Source organism: Nannobrachium achirus (assembly GCF_963921795.1).
Source record: "Nannobrachium achirus genome assembly, chromosome: 9".
NCBI lineage: Eukaryota > Metazoa > Chordata > Actinopteri > Myctophiformes > Myctophidae > Nannobrachium > Nannobrachium achirus.
This window is the reverse complement of record NC_137818.1, coordinates 12,956,141-12,974,916: the sequence shown is the minus strand read 5'-3', so window position 1 is coordinate 12,974,916 and position 18,776 is coordinate 12,956,141. Positions and strand designations below refer to the sequence as shown.

General features: G+C 42.9%; 2 protein-coding genes across 3 annotated transcripts in view; both read right to left on the bottom strand.

The window, feature by feature from the left end:
• The window catches only part of ncoa6 (nuclear receptor coactivator 6), a 31,067-nt gene extending 14,702 nt beyond the window's left edge, over positions 1-16,365 (bottom strand). For both annotated transcript variants that reach the window (XM_080733183.1, XM_080733184.1), the window contains exons 1-15: positions 16,283-16,365; positions 12,670-13,041; positions 11,728-11,883; positions 10,505-10,633; positions 8,277-8,402; positions 7,473-7,702; positions 6,032-6,353; positions 5,531-5,688; positions 4,958-5,189; positions 4,350-4,493; positions 3,035-3,502; positions 2,063-2,328; positions 1,136-1,387; positions 335-630; positions 126-244 (exon numbers count right to left, since the gene is read on the bottom strand). In XM_080733183.1, coding sequence (XP_080589309.1) covers positions 126-244; positions 335-630; positions 1,136-1,387; positions 2,063-2,328; positions 3,035-3,502; positions 4,350-4,493; positions 4,958-5,189; positions 5,531-5,688; positions 6,032-6,353; positions 7,473-7,702; positions 8,277-8,402; positions 10,505-10,633; positions 11,728-11,883; positions 12,670-12,994 — 3,223 coding nt within the window. In that variant the 5' untranslated portion in view covers positions 12,995-13,041; positions 16,283-16,365. The remainder of the gene's footprint in view (positions 1-125; positions 245-334; positions 631-1,135; positions 1,388-2,062; positions 2,329-3,034; positions 3,503-4,349; positions 4,494-4,957; positions 5,190-5,530; positions 5,689-6,031; positions 6,354-7,472; positions 7,703-8,276; positions 8,403-10,504; positions 10,634-11,727; positions 11,884-12,669; positions 13,042-16,282) is intronic.
• LOC308290648 (deoxynucleoside triphosphate triphosphohydrolase SAMHD1-like) overlaps positions 1-18,776 on the bottom strand; it is a gene marked incomplete at its 3' end in the record, with an annotated part of 439,146 nt that overhangs the window by 263,290 nt on the left and 157,080 nt on the right. The window lies entirely within an intron of this gene.

The window sequence follows — 18,776 nt, the reverse complement described above, 5'->3', positions numbered from 1 at the left end:
ATCCATGTGTTAATAATTAACTCAGAGACATTCAGAGACATCTTGACTTTGAATAAAAACACCTAGAAAATCCATCACACACCAGGACAACCTCATAAAATAACAGTTGAAAGGCCATAAATCACCTGCAGGCCTGTTGGGGAAATCAGACATTTTGGGTCCAGAGTTATCCAAGCCCAAACCCTGCTCTCCACTCAGCCCTGGCATCTCAGAGTCCTCCAGGCCAGCAGCAACATCCAGACCCCTGTAGAAAGGAATAAACACCATTATACTCGAAATTTCTCTCACTGAAATGTGAGAAATAAAATTAACTATACAACAAAAACTCTTGTACCCAAGTCCCTGTCCTTGTCCCTCCTCCACTTTGGGCTTCTTCTTTCGCGGCGGTTTCTTTTTCTTGGGTTTGGCCTGGCCCCCCGGCCCGCCCGGCCCTTGTTTCCCCCCCGGACCGAACTGGCTGGCCGAGATGTCGCTCTGCAGCAGGTTGACCAGCAGCGGGCTGGTCAGCGTCACGTCCTTGTTGATGGGGAAGCCGGCCTGCTGCCCGCACGGCCCGCCCATGGGCATCTGACCGGCGAACTGCGGGTTGAAGTTCATGCCGCCGTGGCCCTGGAAGTGGCCGTTTCCCACCTGCATGTGGTGGTCAAAGTACTCACGTCACTCACATTACTCACAAGTAAAAGTATCAATACTACAATGTAGAAATGTAGTTAAAAGTAAAAGGTCCGGAATTCAAAATTGACTTGAGTAAGAGCACAAAAGTATTGGTATGAAAAGTACCAAAAGTAGAAAGTACTCATTATGCAGAATGTCCCATTTCACTAGTTCTCAAATGCATAAAATGTATAAAAATAGCAGATCTACAAACTCACAATGTGTCGCATCGCATTGTGAGCTTTTAGATCGGCTAGGGCTGAAGTGGTTAATGTATGTTTTGTAATAATAATCAAAATCTTTAAAGTAACAAGCAACTAAAGTTTTCAAAGTGGAGTAAACGTAAAATATTTGCCTTTGAGATATTAGTGGAGTAGAAGTAAAAATACTGAAAACGGTAAAGTAAAAATAGTAAAAAAAGAATACCCCAAAAGTGTACTCAAGTACAGCACTTGAGTAATGCCTTTCCACCAGTGCCCACCTGCATGTGCTGCTGGCCCATCATGCCTTGCTGTTGTTGCTGCATGTCAGGGAGAATCTGCTGCATGTCTCCTCCTGCACCGCTGGGGTCTCCTAAAGCATGCTGGTGTTGTTGTTGAGCTGCCTGCTGTTGTTGCTGCTGTTGAAGCAAGGCCTGTTGCTGCTGCTGCTGCTTCTGCTGCTGTAGCAGCTGCTGTTGGACCAGAGGGTGACCCGCGGGCAGCCTCATCTGCTGCCCGTGCATGCCCATGGCCTGGGTAGTAGGGGTGGAGATAACATCCATTCATAGATTACTCGCGATGCGGACAGGGACGATTATGAATCGATTCATCAATGTCAAAACTCGATTTTTTTGGTACAGTATGTTGAAAAGAAAGCTGCTTAATGTTTTTGCTTGATGGTAGTTTGTTTTTATCATATTGATAATTGCACAGAGAGCAGCAGACAGATTTTGGTTGGTTAGCAGATGTATTGAGAAGCCTTTATGTTATAAGTTATGTTGTATTATTTTTTTTACTTATGCACACCTACAAGGACAGGTGCGTCGGAACAGTGAACTTGAGGAATAGAGGCCTTCATCAGACATAAAGAGTCTTTATGTCTGATGAAGGTCTGAATGACCGAAACATTGCCTAAATAAACTACTTGTAAGTGAAGACAGTGTGCGGGACTCCACTCCTCTATTTGCATTTTCTTCTTACTAAGACGACAATGGATAATGGAAGTATCATGGCTCATTAGAAAGGACTTTGTTTATTAGTCAAACAGTAAGGGGGCAAATAAACATGTTTTGGAATCTAAATGCATCGTGATGCATCGGTAATCGATTTATAATTGAATCGTAGACCTCTAAATCGGTATCGAATCGTCAGGTACCCAGCGATTTCCGCCCCTACTGGACAGAGCTCCCAGCACCCATGGGACCAACCTGCTGGGGCTGTTGCTGTTGTCCCATCTGTTGTTGGTGTTGCTGCTGCTGCTGCTGTAGTTGTTGCTGCTGTAACTGGTGCTGCTGTTGCTGCAACTGCTGCTGCTGGAGTTGAGCCATCTGTTGCTGCTGTTGTGGGGTCATCTGCTGCTGCTGCTGCTGCGGCTGTTGCTGCTGCCCGACCTGGCCCTGCTGGAACTGAACCATGTTCCCTGGAGAGGGGCCCCGCATCATCTGGCCCTGCATCACCCCGGCTGGAACCTTACCTAGGGGTGGGCCATATGGGGATAAATATCGTCGCCTTTTCAGAGATATCTATATATATATCGTATATATATTGTGATACAATGACTGAGGGAGCCTTATTAAAAGAATCCTGTTGAATTGTTAATACAGAAATTCCTTGCAGAATTCATTTAAACCTGCATTTTGGTCTAAATCATTAGTTCTCAAACTTCTACAATGTCAAGGTCTCCCCTTAACTCTGACAGTATAGAAATAGAAACCAAATGGTTTCATTTGTATACTGTCAGAGTTGCATACCTGTAAGGGTCAATTTAGACCTCCCAAAGTAACCCAGAGAGTCCCTGTACCCCACTTTGAGGACCACCGAAAATGGTATTATACTCCCTTTCTTTTAGTTTTTGTTACCTTTTAGGTGGTTGTACTTGAAAAATAACCATAAAAACCCAACATGAAAAAGAATCATGAGAAGATCGTGTATCGTGGGGCGCCGCTGGCCTACTGGTCTAGGCGCATAACATTTAGGCATTGCCACATAGGCATGGATGCCTGGCAGTGTCGCCGGTTCGATTCCTGATCCGGACGACCTTTGCTGCGTGTCACTCCCCATCTCTCCCCCCATTTCCTGTCAGTCTACTGTCCTATCAATAAAGGCATAACATCCCCAAAACAAATCTTAAAAATATTGTGATGTTGTATTTTTCCATATCGCCCACCACACTACCTTACCGGCAAACGCCTGCTTGTTTCCTTGCTGTTGTTGCTGCATCTGTTGCATTTGTTCCATCATGGAGTTCTGTTGCTGCTGCTGCTGTTGTTGCTGTTGTTGTTGCTGCTGCAGGAGCATGGCCTGCTGGTGGCTCTGGCCTCCAACCATCTGACCCTGCCCATGCATCACCCCCTGGCCCTGCTGTTGAGGCATCATCTGCTTGGGCGGGGTCATTCCTCCCCTCTGCCCCTGACTGAGGGGCCGTGAGAGGACGGTTTGACCGCCGCCCTGGCCCTGAACCATCTGGCTGGGGGAGGAGGACACGGGCTGGGCCTGATGCTGGAGGCCCATCATGTGGGCCTGCTGCTGCTGGCCCATGCTGCTGGGCCCCCCGGTGGGGGTTCCAGGAGACTGGCCCGCCATGCTGCTCTGAACGCCCATGACGTTAGGCTGCAGTGTGTTGGGAGTGGAGACGGACGGCTGGACTCCTGTTTTAAGATAAAAAGATTTAACCAGTGTTGCATTGTGTAATTATTAACACACTGTATGCCATCTAACCCAAATTATTTGGATATTCAGCGCCACCATTCACTTACGCTTTATTTTGGAGAGCCCAAAAGAGCCCCGGAAGCCACGTGTGTGTGCATGTTGTGTAATCTTACTTTTTTTACCAATGGAGTTTGGTTTGTTTACAAACGGTTGCGAAACTAAAATCATGACCATCACAGCCCAGTGTAGCGGTGAAAAAGAGCGGATCTCTGCCTTCTCTGCGTTATTTGCACCTTATTCAGAGATACAGCCGTTTTTATGTTACAGCATAGAATAGGAGTCAATGGAGAATGGACGCTTCATGATGCTGGCGGCCGAGTTGCAATATGGGATATGTAGTGTTTTTGTTCACCAGCCGCTACCGCAGGTTGTGTTTACCTGGTAACCTAACCATGGTAACCAGATAAGACGTCCCCAGACGTCTTTCAGGTGAATTGGCTACCATTCACCTTTGATCCTAAGATGTCTGGGGGAAAAAATGGCTACCAATGTTAAGGTTGTTTTGAGGCATTATCAACACACTGAATTGGTTGTATTGTCCACTCCACCCCCCCAAACAAACCGTGAGGCTTCCTACACACAGCAATCAAACCAAGAAGCTTGGAAGAGGCATAAAACCATGTGAGAATGAATTGGACAACATCCTCCCCCCCTCATTTTCAGAGGAAAAGGAGAGGGTATATCACTCTTTAGTGTGAATGCAGCCTGACAGTGACAAATGATGACCATGCCAACATATGTTGCCGTTTATTGATTTCTCCTACATGTTCCAGTGACTCTTCTTACCTGTGTGAGTCATAGCCTGGTTGCTCTGCAGCTGCTGATTGGCTCCTCCGCCGGGTGTTCCTGGTCCACTGGAGGTCACCTGACCCTGGACAAAGTTCTGGTTTCCTGGCATGTTTGGAAAGCCCATTGGACGCTTAGCCATGCCTAGCAATAAACATAAAACAATTAGACACAATTAGACATAACAAGATCTATTTTTGGAAATAATGCATAGCAGCTGCCTTAGAGATTAAATAAAATAAATTGAATCATGTGGATTTTTGGGATCCACAAAACCATGCGGTAAAAAAATTAAAAATAAAAGAAATTACCTGCCATTACAATTTAGGCATTTAGCAGGTGCTTTTAATCCAAAGCGACTTACATTAAGCAGGTAATACATCAATATAATAAGCAATTCTACCTGGATGTAAAGGTGCAACAGTTAATTCAACCAATCTTCATAGACAAAACTGTAGTATGATCAAGTGTGGCGTTAATTTACGAAAACACAAAAAGTAAAAAATATGGTAAGGTTTCTGCATGACAGCAACTACAATGTCTGAAAATGTATACAAAAAAGATAGTTAAATTCACGGCTAAACATAATTGGATATCCGCAGCCCTACCTGGATGCACTTGGCCCCCTGGTTGTCCGTGCTGGGGCATGCCCATGAACCCCGGCTGTCCCGGCAGTCCCATGGCGCCCTGCGGTCCCAGGACAGCCCTCCCCGGGGAGCCCACCCCCTGGGGGAAGTTCTGCGGGGTGGTGGGCCGCTGGGCCATCATGGGAGGGGTCCCCGGGGACCCCTGCTGGAAAGGAGACGAGGACGACCCGGGGGACTTGGCCGTCAGGTTGCCCTGTGTCATGGAAAATATGAATATTATCCAATCAAGGGGGATTAAAGGACCACTTCACCTCTGGGAAAACCAGATCTTTAGATATTTTAGTATTTCAGCATGCCACAACTGGTCATAAATGATGCATTTTGCATCATATGACCAGTTGTTGCATGCTGAAATACTAAAATATCTAAAAACACAGATTGAACACCAAAAAATAACTCAGGATTGTGTTGATCGTGTCCCAATCAACAATAAAATAACATCTGGTTGTCCCAGAGGTGAAGTGGTCCTTTAAGTGTATAATTTATTGAAGCATAGAAACAGCATTACGGCAGCATAGAATTTCAATGATATACCTGCTGCCCGGAGGTGGGTGGGAGGGGCGGAGGGGGCCTGGGTGGTCCTGCTATCACACCACCCTTGGGCTGGGGGGCGGCGAACTGTCCCATGCCCTGCTGCTGCTGCTGTAACTGTCCCGGTCCCATGGCGCTGAACACCTGTCCAGCTTGTAGGGCTGTCAACATTACAACATTTAAGTGGACGATTAATTGTCACACTAATAATTGCGATTAACAATTTGATTGTGCTTTTGGCAGTGAACATCGGAACATTATGAATTTTAAAAAAGAATACATTTCTGTTTGCCTTTTAGGCTTCATAATGAAATATACAAAAAAAGTACTGACATTTATTAACTTTATGTCACTTTGTGACGTGTTGCAAGCTTGTAGATCAGCTGCTTTTTCATGTATGGAACATTTTCAACATGGAAACGATTATAACAAAATAATTGTGATTTTCTCCAATAATGAACGATCAGATGATTATGTAAATAACTGTGACAACAGGGCCTTTACCGGCTTGCTGGCTGCCGAAGGGGTACGGGGGCGGAGGGTGGTTGGGGGTCTGAACCGTGGCCAGGGAAGGCGGGCGCTGCTGCTGCTGCCCACCCATGGGTCCCCCGAGTCCCACGCCCTGGGGCGGGGGCTTCCGCCAGGCCCCTGGGGGTCCTCCCTGGGCGGCCTGCGGAGGCTGGAGCACGCCGGAGGGCAGCTGGTTCCAGCCTGGAGGCACGGCCATCTGGCCGGAGGGGTTGAACCCACCCGGGGGTCCTCTGGGTCCTCCCAGCTGGGAGAGCTGCTGCTGCTGCTGCTGGGCCTGCTGCTGCTGCTGTTGAGCCTGTTCATGGACGGATTCAAGTGTCAATAGAATCTAAACCAGGGGTTTTCAAAGTGGCTGACGGGGCACCTGGGGTGCCGTGACGGCAGTCCAGGGGTGCCGCGAGATCATTTGATAATATTTGGAATTTATTTGGACACTTGAAAAAATATTTTGTATCATTTTAAACTTGACGTACAACGTTATTTTCAGTCAGTTCTAACCAAAATGTCTATTATCTCAACGTTTTCCTCGCAACATAAACATCATAATTCATCATACAAGACTGTCGCACAAAACTAGTGAAAACAGCCGATCTACAAGCACACAACGCCTCGCGATGCGAGGCGTTGTGTGCTTGTAGATCTGCCGTTTTCACTAGTTTAGTAAATTTTACAGATGATAAATACAAAACGAAAGCTTTTGGACATACAAGGTTTCCACCCGACAACGACGATATGCTATAAATATAAGGTGCTGGGAGTGAAAATTATAATGTAGGGGTGCCTCGAATTAAAACAATATTTATGGGGTGCCCTGAGACAAAAAAGTTTGGGAACCTCTGTTCTAAACAATTAACTCAAAATGTAAAATTAAGATGTCCTAGTAATATGGCTCCTGCTGTTCTACATGCTGCAACCATGTGAAGAAATCAGACTTAGGCTTTAACCTTTGCTTTTATATGAAATATCCTAGCCCCAGAATACTATGATTTAGTGATGAGTCATCACTTTTCACAATTTTGTTTGGGGTGTTTTTAGCCCAAGGAATGTTTTTCATGCAAAACAAATGCGTTCAATGGATTGAGAATAATTAAAAACCCCTAGTTTGACCCCTTACATGCTACTCAAAGCAGATGTTTCGGGGGTATTCTTTTCCTTTATAGTATAGTGTATAGTAAGTGAATGGGCCCAAACATTTACCCCCTATAAAAGAAATTGCTCAATGCTGACAGGCGGTCAGCAGGTGCTTTCATGAATGTATATATATATAGACAACATTTTCTTTGAAAAAAATATATATTCAAAAATTACGATTTTTCCAAAATAGCAGATCTACTTGTAGATCTGCCATTTTTCAATAGTTAAAGCATTAAATAATTCTAGGCCTAAATGGGTTGATGATGGGTTAAAGCCATGCCTGTTGTTGCTGTTGGTGCTGCTGCTGTTGTTGTTGAAGCTGTTGCAGGGCGGCCGGGTTGAGGGGTCTCCCGGCCTGCAGGGCCTGCATGTGGTGGGCTGCCTGCGGGGGCATGGGACCCCCTGCACCGTGCTGGGCAGCCTGCTGCTGCTGCTGCTGCTGTTGGTGCTGCTGCTGGAGCTGCTGCTGCTGCTGCACTGACATACCCGACATCATGGGGTCCATCACGTCTAGAAAGAGAGTCAGAACAAAACATGTGTTGGAGGAATTTCTTGAGCACGGGTTCGCAAACACTGTGTTTAAGAAATAGTGAAAATAGCCAATCTACAAGCTCTTAACACGGCGCAAAGCGACACGCTGTGAGATCTGCTTTTCAGATTTTTACTAATTTGGGTCCTGGGCAAACAATCTATTCTCTCCTTTGGATCTTGAGCTAACAAGTTTGGGAACAACTGTTTTAAACTATGCAGTGATATGCAAGAAACATATTTTACACAGTGTATGTATTTGATTTAAAAGAAACACACTTCTTTTAGTGGTCAGAATGGTACGTTGCATCATAACGGTCTCGCTCTAAATATAATAAGAATGATGAAACACGATGGCATAATATGATATCTGGTCATGTCACGATGACCAGCCAATGACACTTGTGTCTAAAGGTCTGTGATTCAAATAGAGATGAGAGGACGGCCAGACTGGACAAATTAGCAACATTCACATTCGCCAAGGATGACTTCAAGTCGTCTTTCAAAAATGCGAGGGTTCACTGACTGACAAGGGGAAAAAGGTGAGGACTCAAACCTGTCTGTGACACTGGTCTCTGAACTCGGGGGTGCATCTGGCCGCTGACTCCGGGCATCATGCCAGCCTGCCCTGCCATGCTGGGGCCGGGGGGAACCATCGACGGGCCGGCCATCCTCATCCCTCCTGACACAAACGTGACGATTGTTCATTCATTTACGTAATAAAGCAGTCAAATATGAAATAAATTAAATTAAATTGGAAAGTGTCTGCTGCCAAAGTTCTGCTATTGTTCTACCGGGGCGGTGGGTACACTGTCACATCAACTACACAAGGGTGTTCCGCTGTTGGATTGGAGCAAGCTTGTTGTTGAAAAAGACATATCAAGGCATAGGCTATTTTTAGCACAATAGTAGCCATCTGTTGGTGTCGGCGCTCAGGTGCATAGACTGTAAAAAATATGGACAGTGGAAAGACATTGGTTTCTATGCTGCGCAAATTAAGCTTTTTTTGGGTGCCACCATCATTGCTTTAATGGTACCCAAGGAATGCTATTGGCTGCCAAAGGTCGTGTGCAACCCGCAGGGATAAATGGGACATTGTATTGAGCTTGCCGAAAATAAAGCACACGAAGAATCATCATTACAAGCCTATGATCACAAGCCCCTCCTACAGCATACCCTGCTATAACATCAAATATAACATAAATTGGACCATATTTTCACAAAACGCATATCATGGTGATTGAAACGAGGCTTTAAACTATCGACAGGAACCATAAAGTATTTATGACTATGTTTATTAAAACTCATTCACTGCCTGGCCCGATAGTCCCGAGAATATGCTAATGTCCCTCTCTGCCAGTCCCGATAATCCAGAGAATTTTCAGTTTTTGAAAAAAAAAGAAAAGAAAATCAAAAATGTATTTTTTCAAAAAACAATTTTGGACCCCACAAAATGTAGTAGGCATGATAGCAATCGCAAAATTGCATGTTTAAACCCCATAGCAACCCCATCTTTCAAACATGGCAGCCATGTTTGTTTACATTTTAAGAAAACATAATGGCTGCTAGTTCATGAATGCTTGAACGGATTTCCATTCGGATTCTTTTGTTTTAACGCTGTGAGCAATGTGCACACACGTGGTGCATGATCTAGGCATGGACATGACATGATCAGTGCACTATGAATTACATGGAAGTCTATGGAGAGGGAGGCATATGGAACTTGGAAGGTATTTTCAAATGGCCGGGTATGAGTTAAGGTAAGAAAATCTGGTCCCATCCTCTTTTACAGTACACTTTAAGACATAATAAGACATAATAAGACAGAATAAAGCCATAATAAGAAATAATGTGTTGGTAATTAGAGCTAATATATTTTATTAGACAGAAACAAAGACAGAATAGTAGAAAGAGCGAATACATTCTCTGGCACCGTCACCTGCCGCGGAACTGCAGCAGCAGACACTGCCGCACGACCGCTAGTTCGACCAGCAGTCGCACTGCATCGCCGGCGATAGGACCAGCAGTCCCGCCAGTAGGACCGGCGGCCGCCGCACGGACCGGCAGGTCCCGTAGCGGTAAACTGCCCGTCCGTGCGGTGGTGGCTGAGACAGAATAGCAGAAAGCGAATACATTATCTGGCACCGGCATCGCTGGTAACTGCCGCGGCAGCCACCACCGCACGGACGGGCAGTTTACCGCTACGGGACCTGCCGGTCCGTGCGGCGGCCGCCGGTCCTACTGGCGGGACTGGTCCTATCGCCGGCGATGCAGTGCGACTGCTGGTCGAACTAGCGGTCGTGCGGCAGTGTCTGCTGCTGCAGTTCCGCGGCAGGTGACGGTGCCAGAGAATGTATTCGCTCTTTCTACTATTCTGTCTTTGTTTCTGTCTAATAAAATATATTAGCTCTAATTACCAACACATTATTTCTTATTATGGCTTTATTCTGTCTTATTATGTCTTATTATGTCTTAAAGTGTACTGTAAAAGAGGATGGGACCGAAAATCTAATGTAAAAGTTCAGGGGGAACGAATGGAATCTTATGGAGAACATGTTGCTTCTGGTACCAGAACAGCGCAACTAGCAGCCATTGATAGGAACTTTCAGTTCCGTGTTTGCTTCATTTTAAAATCACCCCTGCTCAGGTGCACAACGACTGATCGCCCAACAGATCTACTACTGGCTCCAGTCTGTAGTAATCTGCAGTAGTCTGTTTGGTGGAGAGATACTTTTAGGGGGAAAGTGTACCCCAATCAGCAGCACAACATAACAATTATAATACCTGGACCAGGCTGGCCTGGAAAGCCCACATCCATCCTCATCTGGCCAGGAGCTCCGATTGGTCCATTCACCCTGACCTCCTGGCCACGGTTCTGTGCCATCATGGCCACCACATTGATGGCCCCTTCGCCTGAAACAAACAGTCACAAGTTCTCACAATATTACATATGTCATGATGTCCCAATAAAGATTTAAATGCCGAAGACGGCAATGCTGCGTTCACACTTGGCCTGGAATCCAGACTGATTTGTTGATTCATTGAATCATTTATTAACAGTTTGTTAAAACAGGACAGAGGTACAGATATACAACAATGCTAAAAGGATAACACGAAAAGCCATGAGGGCTTGTTTCCATTGTGGTCCTGTGCATTTAAATCATCAGAAGGTACAATATAATACAATACAATACAAGAAATGATCAATACTAGTAGCAGTAAATGTATATTTACAGAAAAACAGTGGCTGGTAATTTCTTTTGGATTCACTGTGTGATCATTTAAAAGCGTTAGGGCTAAATAGCATAGGGGAACTGATCAATGGCGAGAATACGTTTCTTTCTTTTATGAACGGAGCAGGAATTGTGGTGGAGTAGAAAAAAACAAACATGATCAATTGACGCTTCACAGCATCATTGTAGTGCTGAAAAACGTCATTGTGGCGGTGAAAAAATAAACGTGTTTTCATTTATAGCACGTCACGCCGCTGAAAGAATGCTGCTGAAAAAGTGTTGGGCATCAGTTTGTGGCTTCATGTGTCTGGCATGGATTAAAGCAAAATAAAAAAAGTTGTCCTTATGTGCGATTTGGGACAGTGTGGATGGAGCTAGCCTCGCGTAGCCAGGCTTTACTCATCTGTGAAGAGAAAAGCCTGGTGACAATATAAGGCAGAAAGCGTTCAACTTCTGCAGTGTGAGCTTCCCCGGTTTTCCGCTAACGTAACTTCCGTTAAACGCAGCACTTCCGCTAGAAATCTTGGAACCAACCGGAAGGCATATTGTCTACAGGGTGGGATGGAGCTAAATAGATAATGGAAGTAAATTAATCTGTTTTCATTATGGCTCATTAGAAAGCACTTTGTTTATTAGTCACACACTGAGGGGGAAATAAATCATGATTGGAATCGAAATGGCTTCCATTGAAAATCAGTGAATGTTGACAGTGTTTGTTACACCATTATATTCATGAAAAGGACAAGATGGGGTTGTGAGTTCCAACTGAAGTACCTTCTATCTGCACAGAGAGGATCCCCAGGTCTCTGAGCTGCTGCTGGTTGTTCTGGGCCAGCTGCCTGAGACGCTCTGCAGCATCTCTGGGAATGTTGAAGGTGACCCGCACGCTGTTCCATGGCTCCACGCGCTGCGGCGCAAGCCTCTCTGAGCCTGACATCAAACAACAAGGAGATCATGGATGTAGAACGGTGGTTCCCAGACTTCCCACATGTTTTAGGCCGAGAAATGTGACGACTTCCAGGGACCCAAACTAGTGAAAATAGCCCATCTACAAGCTCACAACGTATCACGATGTGACATGTTGTGAGCTTGTAGATATGATATTTTAACTACTTCTTACACTTTTTTTTCCCCACACCCAGAATGTATGGAATTTCTTTATTCCATGAAAAGTATAGAACGTATTAATACATTTAAAAAAAAAGTTATAATAAAAAAAAAAACACCTATTAGGAAGGCAATATGAGTCACCAGAATTAAGGACGAGTGTTTTTGACATAAAAAAAAATCTGCCACAGATATTTCTTTTATCTGTGGCAGATTTTTTTTTTATCTGTATCTACCATCCACTTTGAATGGAAAAATATCTGGAGAAAGAGATTTTTTTAATCTGTTATCTGGCCCAGTGGGAATGGGCCTTTAAAATGGTGTTTTAAGTTACAATGGGTTCGTATAGGAAGGGGGCGTGTCTGATAAAATGAATATCAAATATCTATTCTAAATACTGAATCAAGCAACTTGAAAACTATCTGGGGTGCTCGCAAAAGCCTGAGTAGACATGAAAATTACCCATAACATGTTAAAGTGAAATATCCCTTTGAATATTAGGAGTTCAAGATTGAATTAAAAATGATGATGATGATGATGAACATGGCCACAAATCATCAGAAACCCCTTTTCAAACGTGCTGTTGAGTGTGAGTTCAATAACACCAACCTAAATCAAGTATGCTTGGTATGCCACTAAGGACAGTGTTGAGCTTTTCCGGAAAGTCTTCGTCCTCCATGTTTCCTTGAAACGAAACGAAGATGGTAAAATCCTCCCCTTCGTCCACCTCTTCTTCTTCTTCTTCTCCATCTTCCTCACAAAGCTTCTCCTCCTCCTGGTGGCAGGCGGATGCTCCGTTCCCATGGTAACAACCCTCAGCATCCTCTGCCGCCTCGTCCCCGACCCCCGAGTCCCTGTCGGAGTCGTTGTCGTCGCCCTCCAGGAACGCTGCTGCCCCCTGGGACAGCTGAGGTGGAGCATCTGGATGTGCCATCCTCCTTCTCGCTAGGAGTGGCCCGCCAAAGATCTCAACTGTTTATGCTGCAATACACAGGAGAGAAACACCACTTGTAGTCATATAGACACAAACAGTTCAATATAATTAAACTGCCTAGAGCAGGGGTTCTCAAACTTTTTTGTCTCAGGGCACCCCATGAATATTTTTTTTTAATCCGAGGCACCCCCTCCATTATAATTTTCACTCCCAGCAGCACCTTATATTTATAGAATATCGTCGTTGTCGGGTGGAACTTTGTACGTCCGCAACCGCTCGTTTTGTATTTATCATATTTAAAATGTACAAAACTAGTGATCTTCAAGCACACAGTGTAGATCGTCTGTTTTCATGATGATGAAGCAGGGCTTTGTTTTACCAAAAGACATACACATTTGAAACTTGGAGATACAAGGTTTCTGCCCGACAGTGACGATATTTTAGTGATTATGTTGCAAGGAAATAATTATATTATAATAATTATTTTAAATGAACAATTGAACACTCGCATCCCTATACTCTGAGGTGAACTTCAGCCAAAAATAGCAGATATACAAGCTTTCAACGCCTCACAGATAGGTTTGGTGTGTACTGTGTAGGTAAAAAAAAAAGAGCAGAATAAGTACAGAGTGAAAGGTCAAGTGGAATCTATCTATGAAATCGATGAGAATCTCCATCACACATTTATACAATATGTAGAGGGGGTCCCTGCTTCATCTCTCTCTCTCTCTCTCTCTCTCTCTCTCTCTGCAAAGGGGTCCCTGGCCTGAAAACTTTGAAGACCCCTGCCTAGAGACGGCTAGGCGGGATCGAGTCCCGTTCCAGACCATCTTTACTGCACGCCTCTCCCTATCTCTCTCCCTGTTTCCTCCATCTGATTGTATTAAACAACGTTAAATTCATCAATATTGTAGCGGTACGGAAAGCTTGAATTATCCTCTTTCTATCTGCAAAGTGTTTGTTTCATTAAAATCTACCGTAGACATGTTATGACTATGAGCTTCTTTCTGTCAATATATTCTGTGCAGGTGATTATTTTAAGTGTTTGGAGTTTGGAAGCACTTCAGAAATCACTCAACGGTCCTGCCTATCCCAAATTTCTAAATAGTAATGTAATGTAGTAATATGTTACATCATAGAAAACGAGCGCCTCCAAACTCCAACAAAAACAATCACCTGAACTGACCACTGACTTACATCTAGTGACATCTAGACCTACTGCACATACAGTATAAACAGAGCTGCCTACCTTTAAACGCATTTTGCATCTAAGGCTTTTTTGTAGGCCTATACTATTTAAATCGTACTGAGAAAAAATAAATGGTGCAATTTGTTCCACAGTGACTGCAAATGATTGCTATTTGATTCAAAAAGCTTTATACCCTGTATATATAACACAGGCATTGACACTAAGGCTTGCCCACCTGCCCCCGGCAGGTAAATAAAACTCTTGGGCAGGTGAAGTTTGCTTTCAGGTTGTCCGACCGGGCAAGTACTAATTTGAGAGGGAACGCAACAACCGCCTATAAACACAACACCAGATATCTGTCTAAACACCTAAACGTGGACAGAGCTGTCTTCTGGTCTGTGGAATGTAATATAAGAACACTGTTTACCTAAATGTGCTGTTTTCACTGTTGCTAGTTGCTACATATAAAATTGTGTGAACCCCGTCCCCTACCAATTTTGTATCGCACAGCCCCAGAAAGCAAAAAAAGATACTGTACATGTTAAATTGAACAGCAATTCAAATTTTACCTATCATTTTATAATGGACGGGCAAGTGCCAATGAGACCTTAGTGTCAACCCCTGTAACATGTATATAACGACAAAATGTGACATATCTCTGTTTACACAATGCTGTAGTACCCCCTCCAACTGTATGTTCCCCATTTTCAACTGTTAGTATTATATTTAGACCAGAGGACTTCAACAGGGGGTCCGGGGCCCCCATGGGGTCCTTAGAGTTTACTATAGGGGGGCCGCCAAATCTTTGTGTGATAGGATCATGTTTTTTACATTAACCATTTTAACCCCAGCATCCCTATTCTGTGTGGAACATTACTGCGAGGCGTTGTAAGCTTGTAGATCGACTATTTTTGGCAAAGAGGTTTGTTGAGGGAAAAGAAGAGCAGTATTTGATGGTTCAAGTGGTTATATGTCTGAAAATACACATTACTCCAACATGATGACAGTGCTGTCAAACCAGTCTAAGCTGTCTAAGAAAGCCATGAACATTTTGAATCTGAATTTTATACAACATGTAGTGAGGTCCCCTGCTTCATCTCTCTCTCAGCAAAGGGGTCCTTGGCCTAAAAACGTTGAAGACCCCTGTACTTGCTAACGCATCATCATCACCATCGGCCATGTTAACAAACCCAGGCCCGTTGGCTTCAATGTTAGCATCATCACCAGAACAAAACACCACTCCACTCAGGAGAAATACAAACTAACCGTATTTCACCAGGTTTAAGTAAGAACAGTAAGATAGAATGCTATCAGAGATGGACTATGCCACATCAAATGGTGTATAACGGACTGGGCAAATAAAAGCTTATATGGATTTCGAGGCGAGTCTGCTAAGTGGAGGAAAAAGTACTCAATTATTCTTTTTTTTACTCAGGTAAAAGTATCAATGCTGCAATCTTGAAATACTCTCTCTGTTACGAGTTAAAAGTCCTGAATTAAAAATGCACTTGAGTAAAAGTACAAAAGGTATTGGTATAAAAATGTACTTAAAGAAGTACCAAATGTAAAAGTACAAATTATTATGCAGAATACAGTACCATATCAAGTTTTCAAATGTATAATAAAATCTTTTGGACATATCAGATCTACAAGCTCACGAGCTTTGTAGATCTGATATTTTCAAATGGCCGAAATAAGTGGTTAATGCATGTTTTGTAACAGTAATCAAAATCTACAAAGTAACTATAGTAGCTAACGTTTTCAAATAAATGTAGTGGAGTAAAAGTACATTTGCCTCATAGTGGGTTAGAAGTAAAAACTACTGACATTTTTAAATACTCCAGTAATGTAAAATAAATACCTAAAAATTGTACTTAATTCCAGTACTTGAGTAAATGTACTCAGTTACTTTTACACCACTGTTTTAGCCTGCCTGGCTAGCCCGTTAGCACGTCACAATAATAAAACGCAATGAGAATTACAGCGCTACAGTTTATTTAGGACAAATATTCTAGTTTATCTTGTAACGTTTTAGCATGCTAAGTTTATGTCTGACAATAAAGGCCTAAAACAAACGGCGTCTCGTGTTTAATATTTACCAAACATGATGGTCTTTCTGCAGACATTAAGAAGTGCAAACAGTCGACATCAGTGATGCTAGGCTAGTTGTTAGCTTACACAAACATCAATGAAGGCTGGTGCGTCGAGGATGAAAGCACCGTGCGGCAACACAGCTACAGCAGCTTATTGGTTCCTAGGCGTTTTCTGTGTGTAGATCAGGGGTCTTCAACGTTTTCAGGCCGGTGAGGGACCCCTTAAATTAGTTGAGAGAGAGATGAAGCAGGGACCCCCCACAACCTGTTCATAGATTCCATATAGTTTCATCGTTTGACAGCCCATGTATTTTGGTTTCATGTCAATTTGTGTTTTCAGATATTTAACCATTGTCCACTTGAACCTTCATACGTAATAAACTTGACCTTTTACTCTGTACTTAGTCTGCTCTTTTTCCCTCTACACCAAAGCTCTTTGCCAAGAATAATAAAATCTACAAGCTCACAGCTAGATTTTAAACACAAATACAGTAGCGGGTGTGTGGGGAGGGCACTCAGAAGAGTAAATCCTTGAAAGCGGTTGTTTCTCGGTCATGCTCACATTTTAAGACCATTACTGTAACTAAACCATTCAATCTGACATAAGACACAAAGGAATGACCCCCGAACATGAGTGAAATATCCTTCACTTTACAATTAAGGAACGAGGGACATCGTTACAAATTATTTGGGGTCCCCAATTTCCAAGATGGATCACTACAATAGACCACGCACAATCAATAACTATTATTTTGTCTCTCTCGGTTGGAAACCTTTTCAGGATTCAAATTCAATTAAAATAGCAAAAGTAGCAGATCTGCAAGCTCAAATGTGGATCTGCTACGTTGGTGCTTTTGTGTGAAACCGTAGTATCAAAGTAGAGCATTCATTTACAAAAGAATATATATTAGCCGGGGACCCAGTCACCAAAATGGGAGGGGACATGTGATTTTCTGCCGTACTTTTTATTTCTGTTTTATCTTTTAGTTTGGTCATTAAGGTCCACAGAATGAGAGGCCTGCTCTGCTGGAAACATGAAAAAAAAGTTATGGCCATTTGTATTATTCACTGTCCCATTGACTCCACTAGAAATATTTAAAAAAGGAAAAAAGGTCTGCTTTAATTAGCATGTGAGGGTTTTTTTTCGCGATGTTTCCGGCAGAGCAGGCCTCTCTTTCTGTGGACCTTAATGACCAAACTAATAGATAAAACAGAAATAAAAAGTACGGCAGAAAATCACGTCCTACCCTATTCCTTGAGCTTTTGGGCTTGTGGGTCCCCGGCTATATGGGGATATGAGGCTTCTGCCGACAGCGACGATTTAAAACCTATTGGTATCCCACAGGTACTAAACCATTTAAACGATTCATTCACATTTTCCCTCAGAACAGAAAACACAAATCTGTTCTCAAATGATCAGTGTCTACGGTAGGCTACATACCTGTTCAGATCAAATAAATACAAACCCATCTCCAATCTTTTAAGCACGTGAAAACATTTTATTTCTTTACCGTGTGTTACAATGATCATTATGACTAAAATCAAATACAAATAATTTATAAATATATGTGCACGTGAAATCATTGGGTCGCGGAGCACAGCCTTAAGACGAATTCTACTACTACTACTGTCTATAACATAAAAAGGCAACAAGTAATCACAAAACACTCATAGCACATTAGTAAATAGGTTATGGCCTTATTGGTCTAGTGTTTAGTTAGTAAGCATTGGCCATTATGGAATGGAACCCTTTGGAACTATGACGCTTTACAAAAGAAGTTTCCCCTCCAATATATACACGTTAAAACACAATATAAGCTAGTCATAAAGCAACTAAGATTTAAAAGAGCTGCCACAAACAAATGCATTGTGTGCTGCTGTAACAGTACAAATGAACGTCGCAAAAAAGATATTCATATAAAAATACATACATTGCACTCAAGCCATCATTGAACATTTCTAAAAAAAAAAAAGAATTGTCAGTAACATCATCCCTTCTCTAGATAAAAATTGAATAAAATCATACAATACAGGCACATTTAAATAAAAATAAATAATACATTTAGCCTATCATAACATTCAATGCTTATTTAGCTGTAGCAAACCCTTCGTTCATTTCAGGGCACTCTATTATTTGACAACATAATAGAATCTAACAATTCCTTCAGGAAAATAAAGTGTTCAAATATCAACAGGTTCTCAAGGAAGCATTTTTGCTCTTAGCAGGATATTAAGTTGCACCAAAACAACATCAGGAGATAGCCAGTCCCCAGTGCCACCATACACAAACATGTACATAAACATGATTAAATGGCTTAAATTTTGGCATGTGTCGCACGGTGCATGACATAAATACATCTGTAACTCCTATACCTATCGTGTGTTCATCTTTCCATGTGATTTTATGTTCAAGGCTAAACGATATTCTATAGGTAAAATCTAAAAAAAGCAGACCACTAGTTTGGACCATGTGCAAGTAAATGCCAGTATCCTGGTTTGG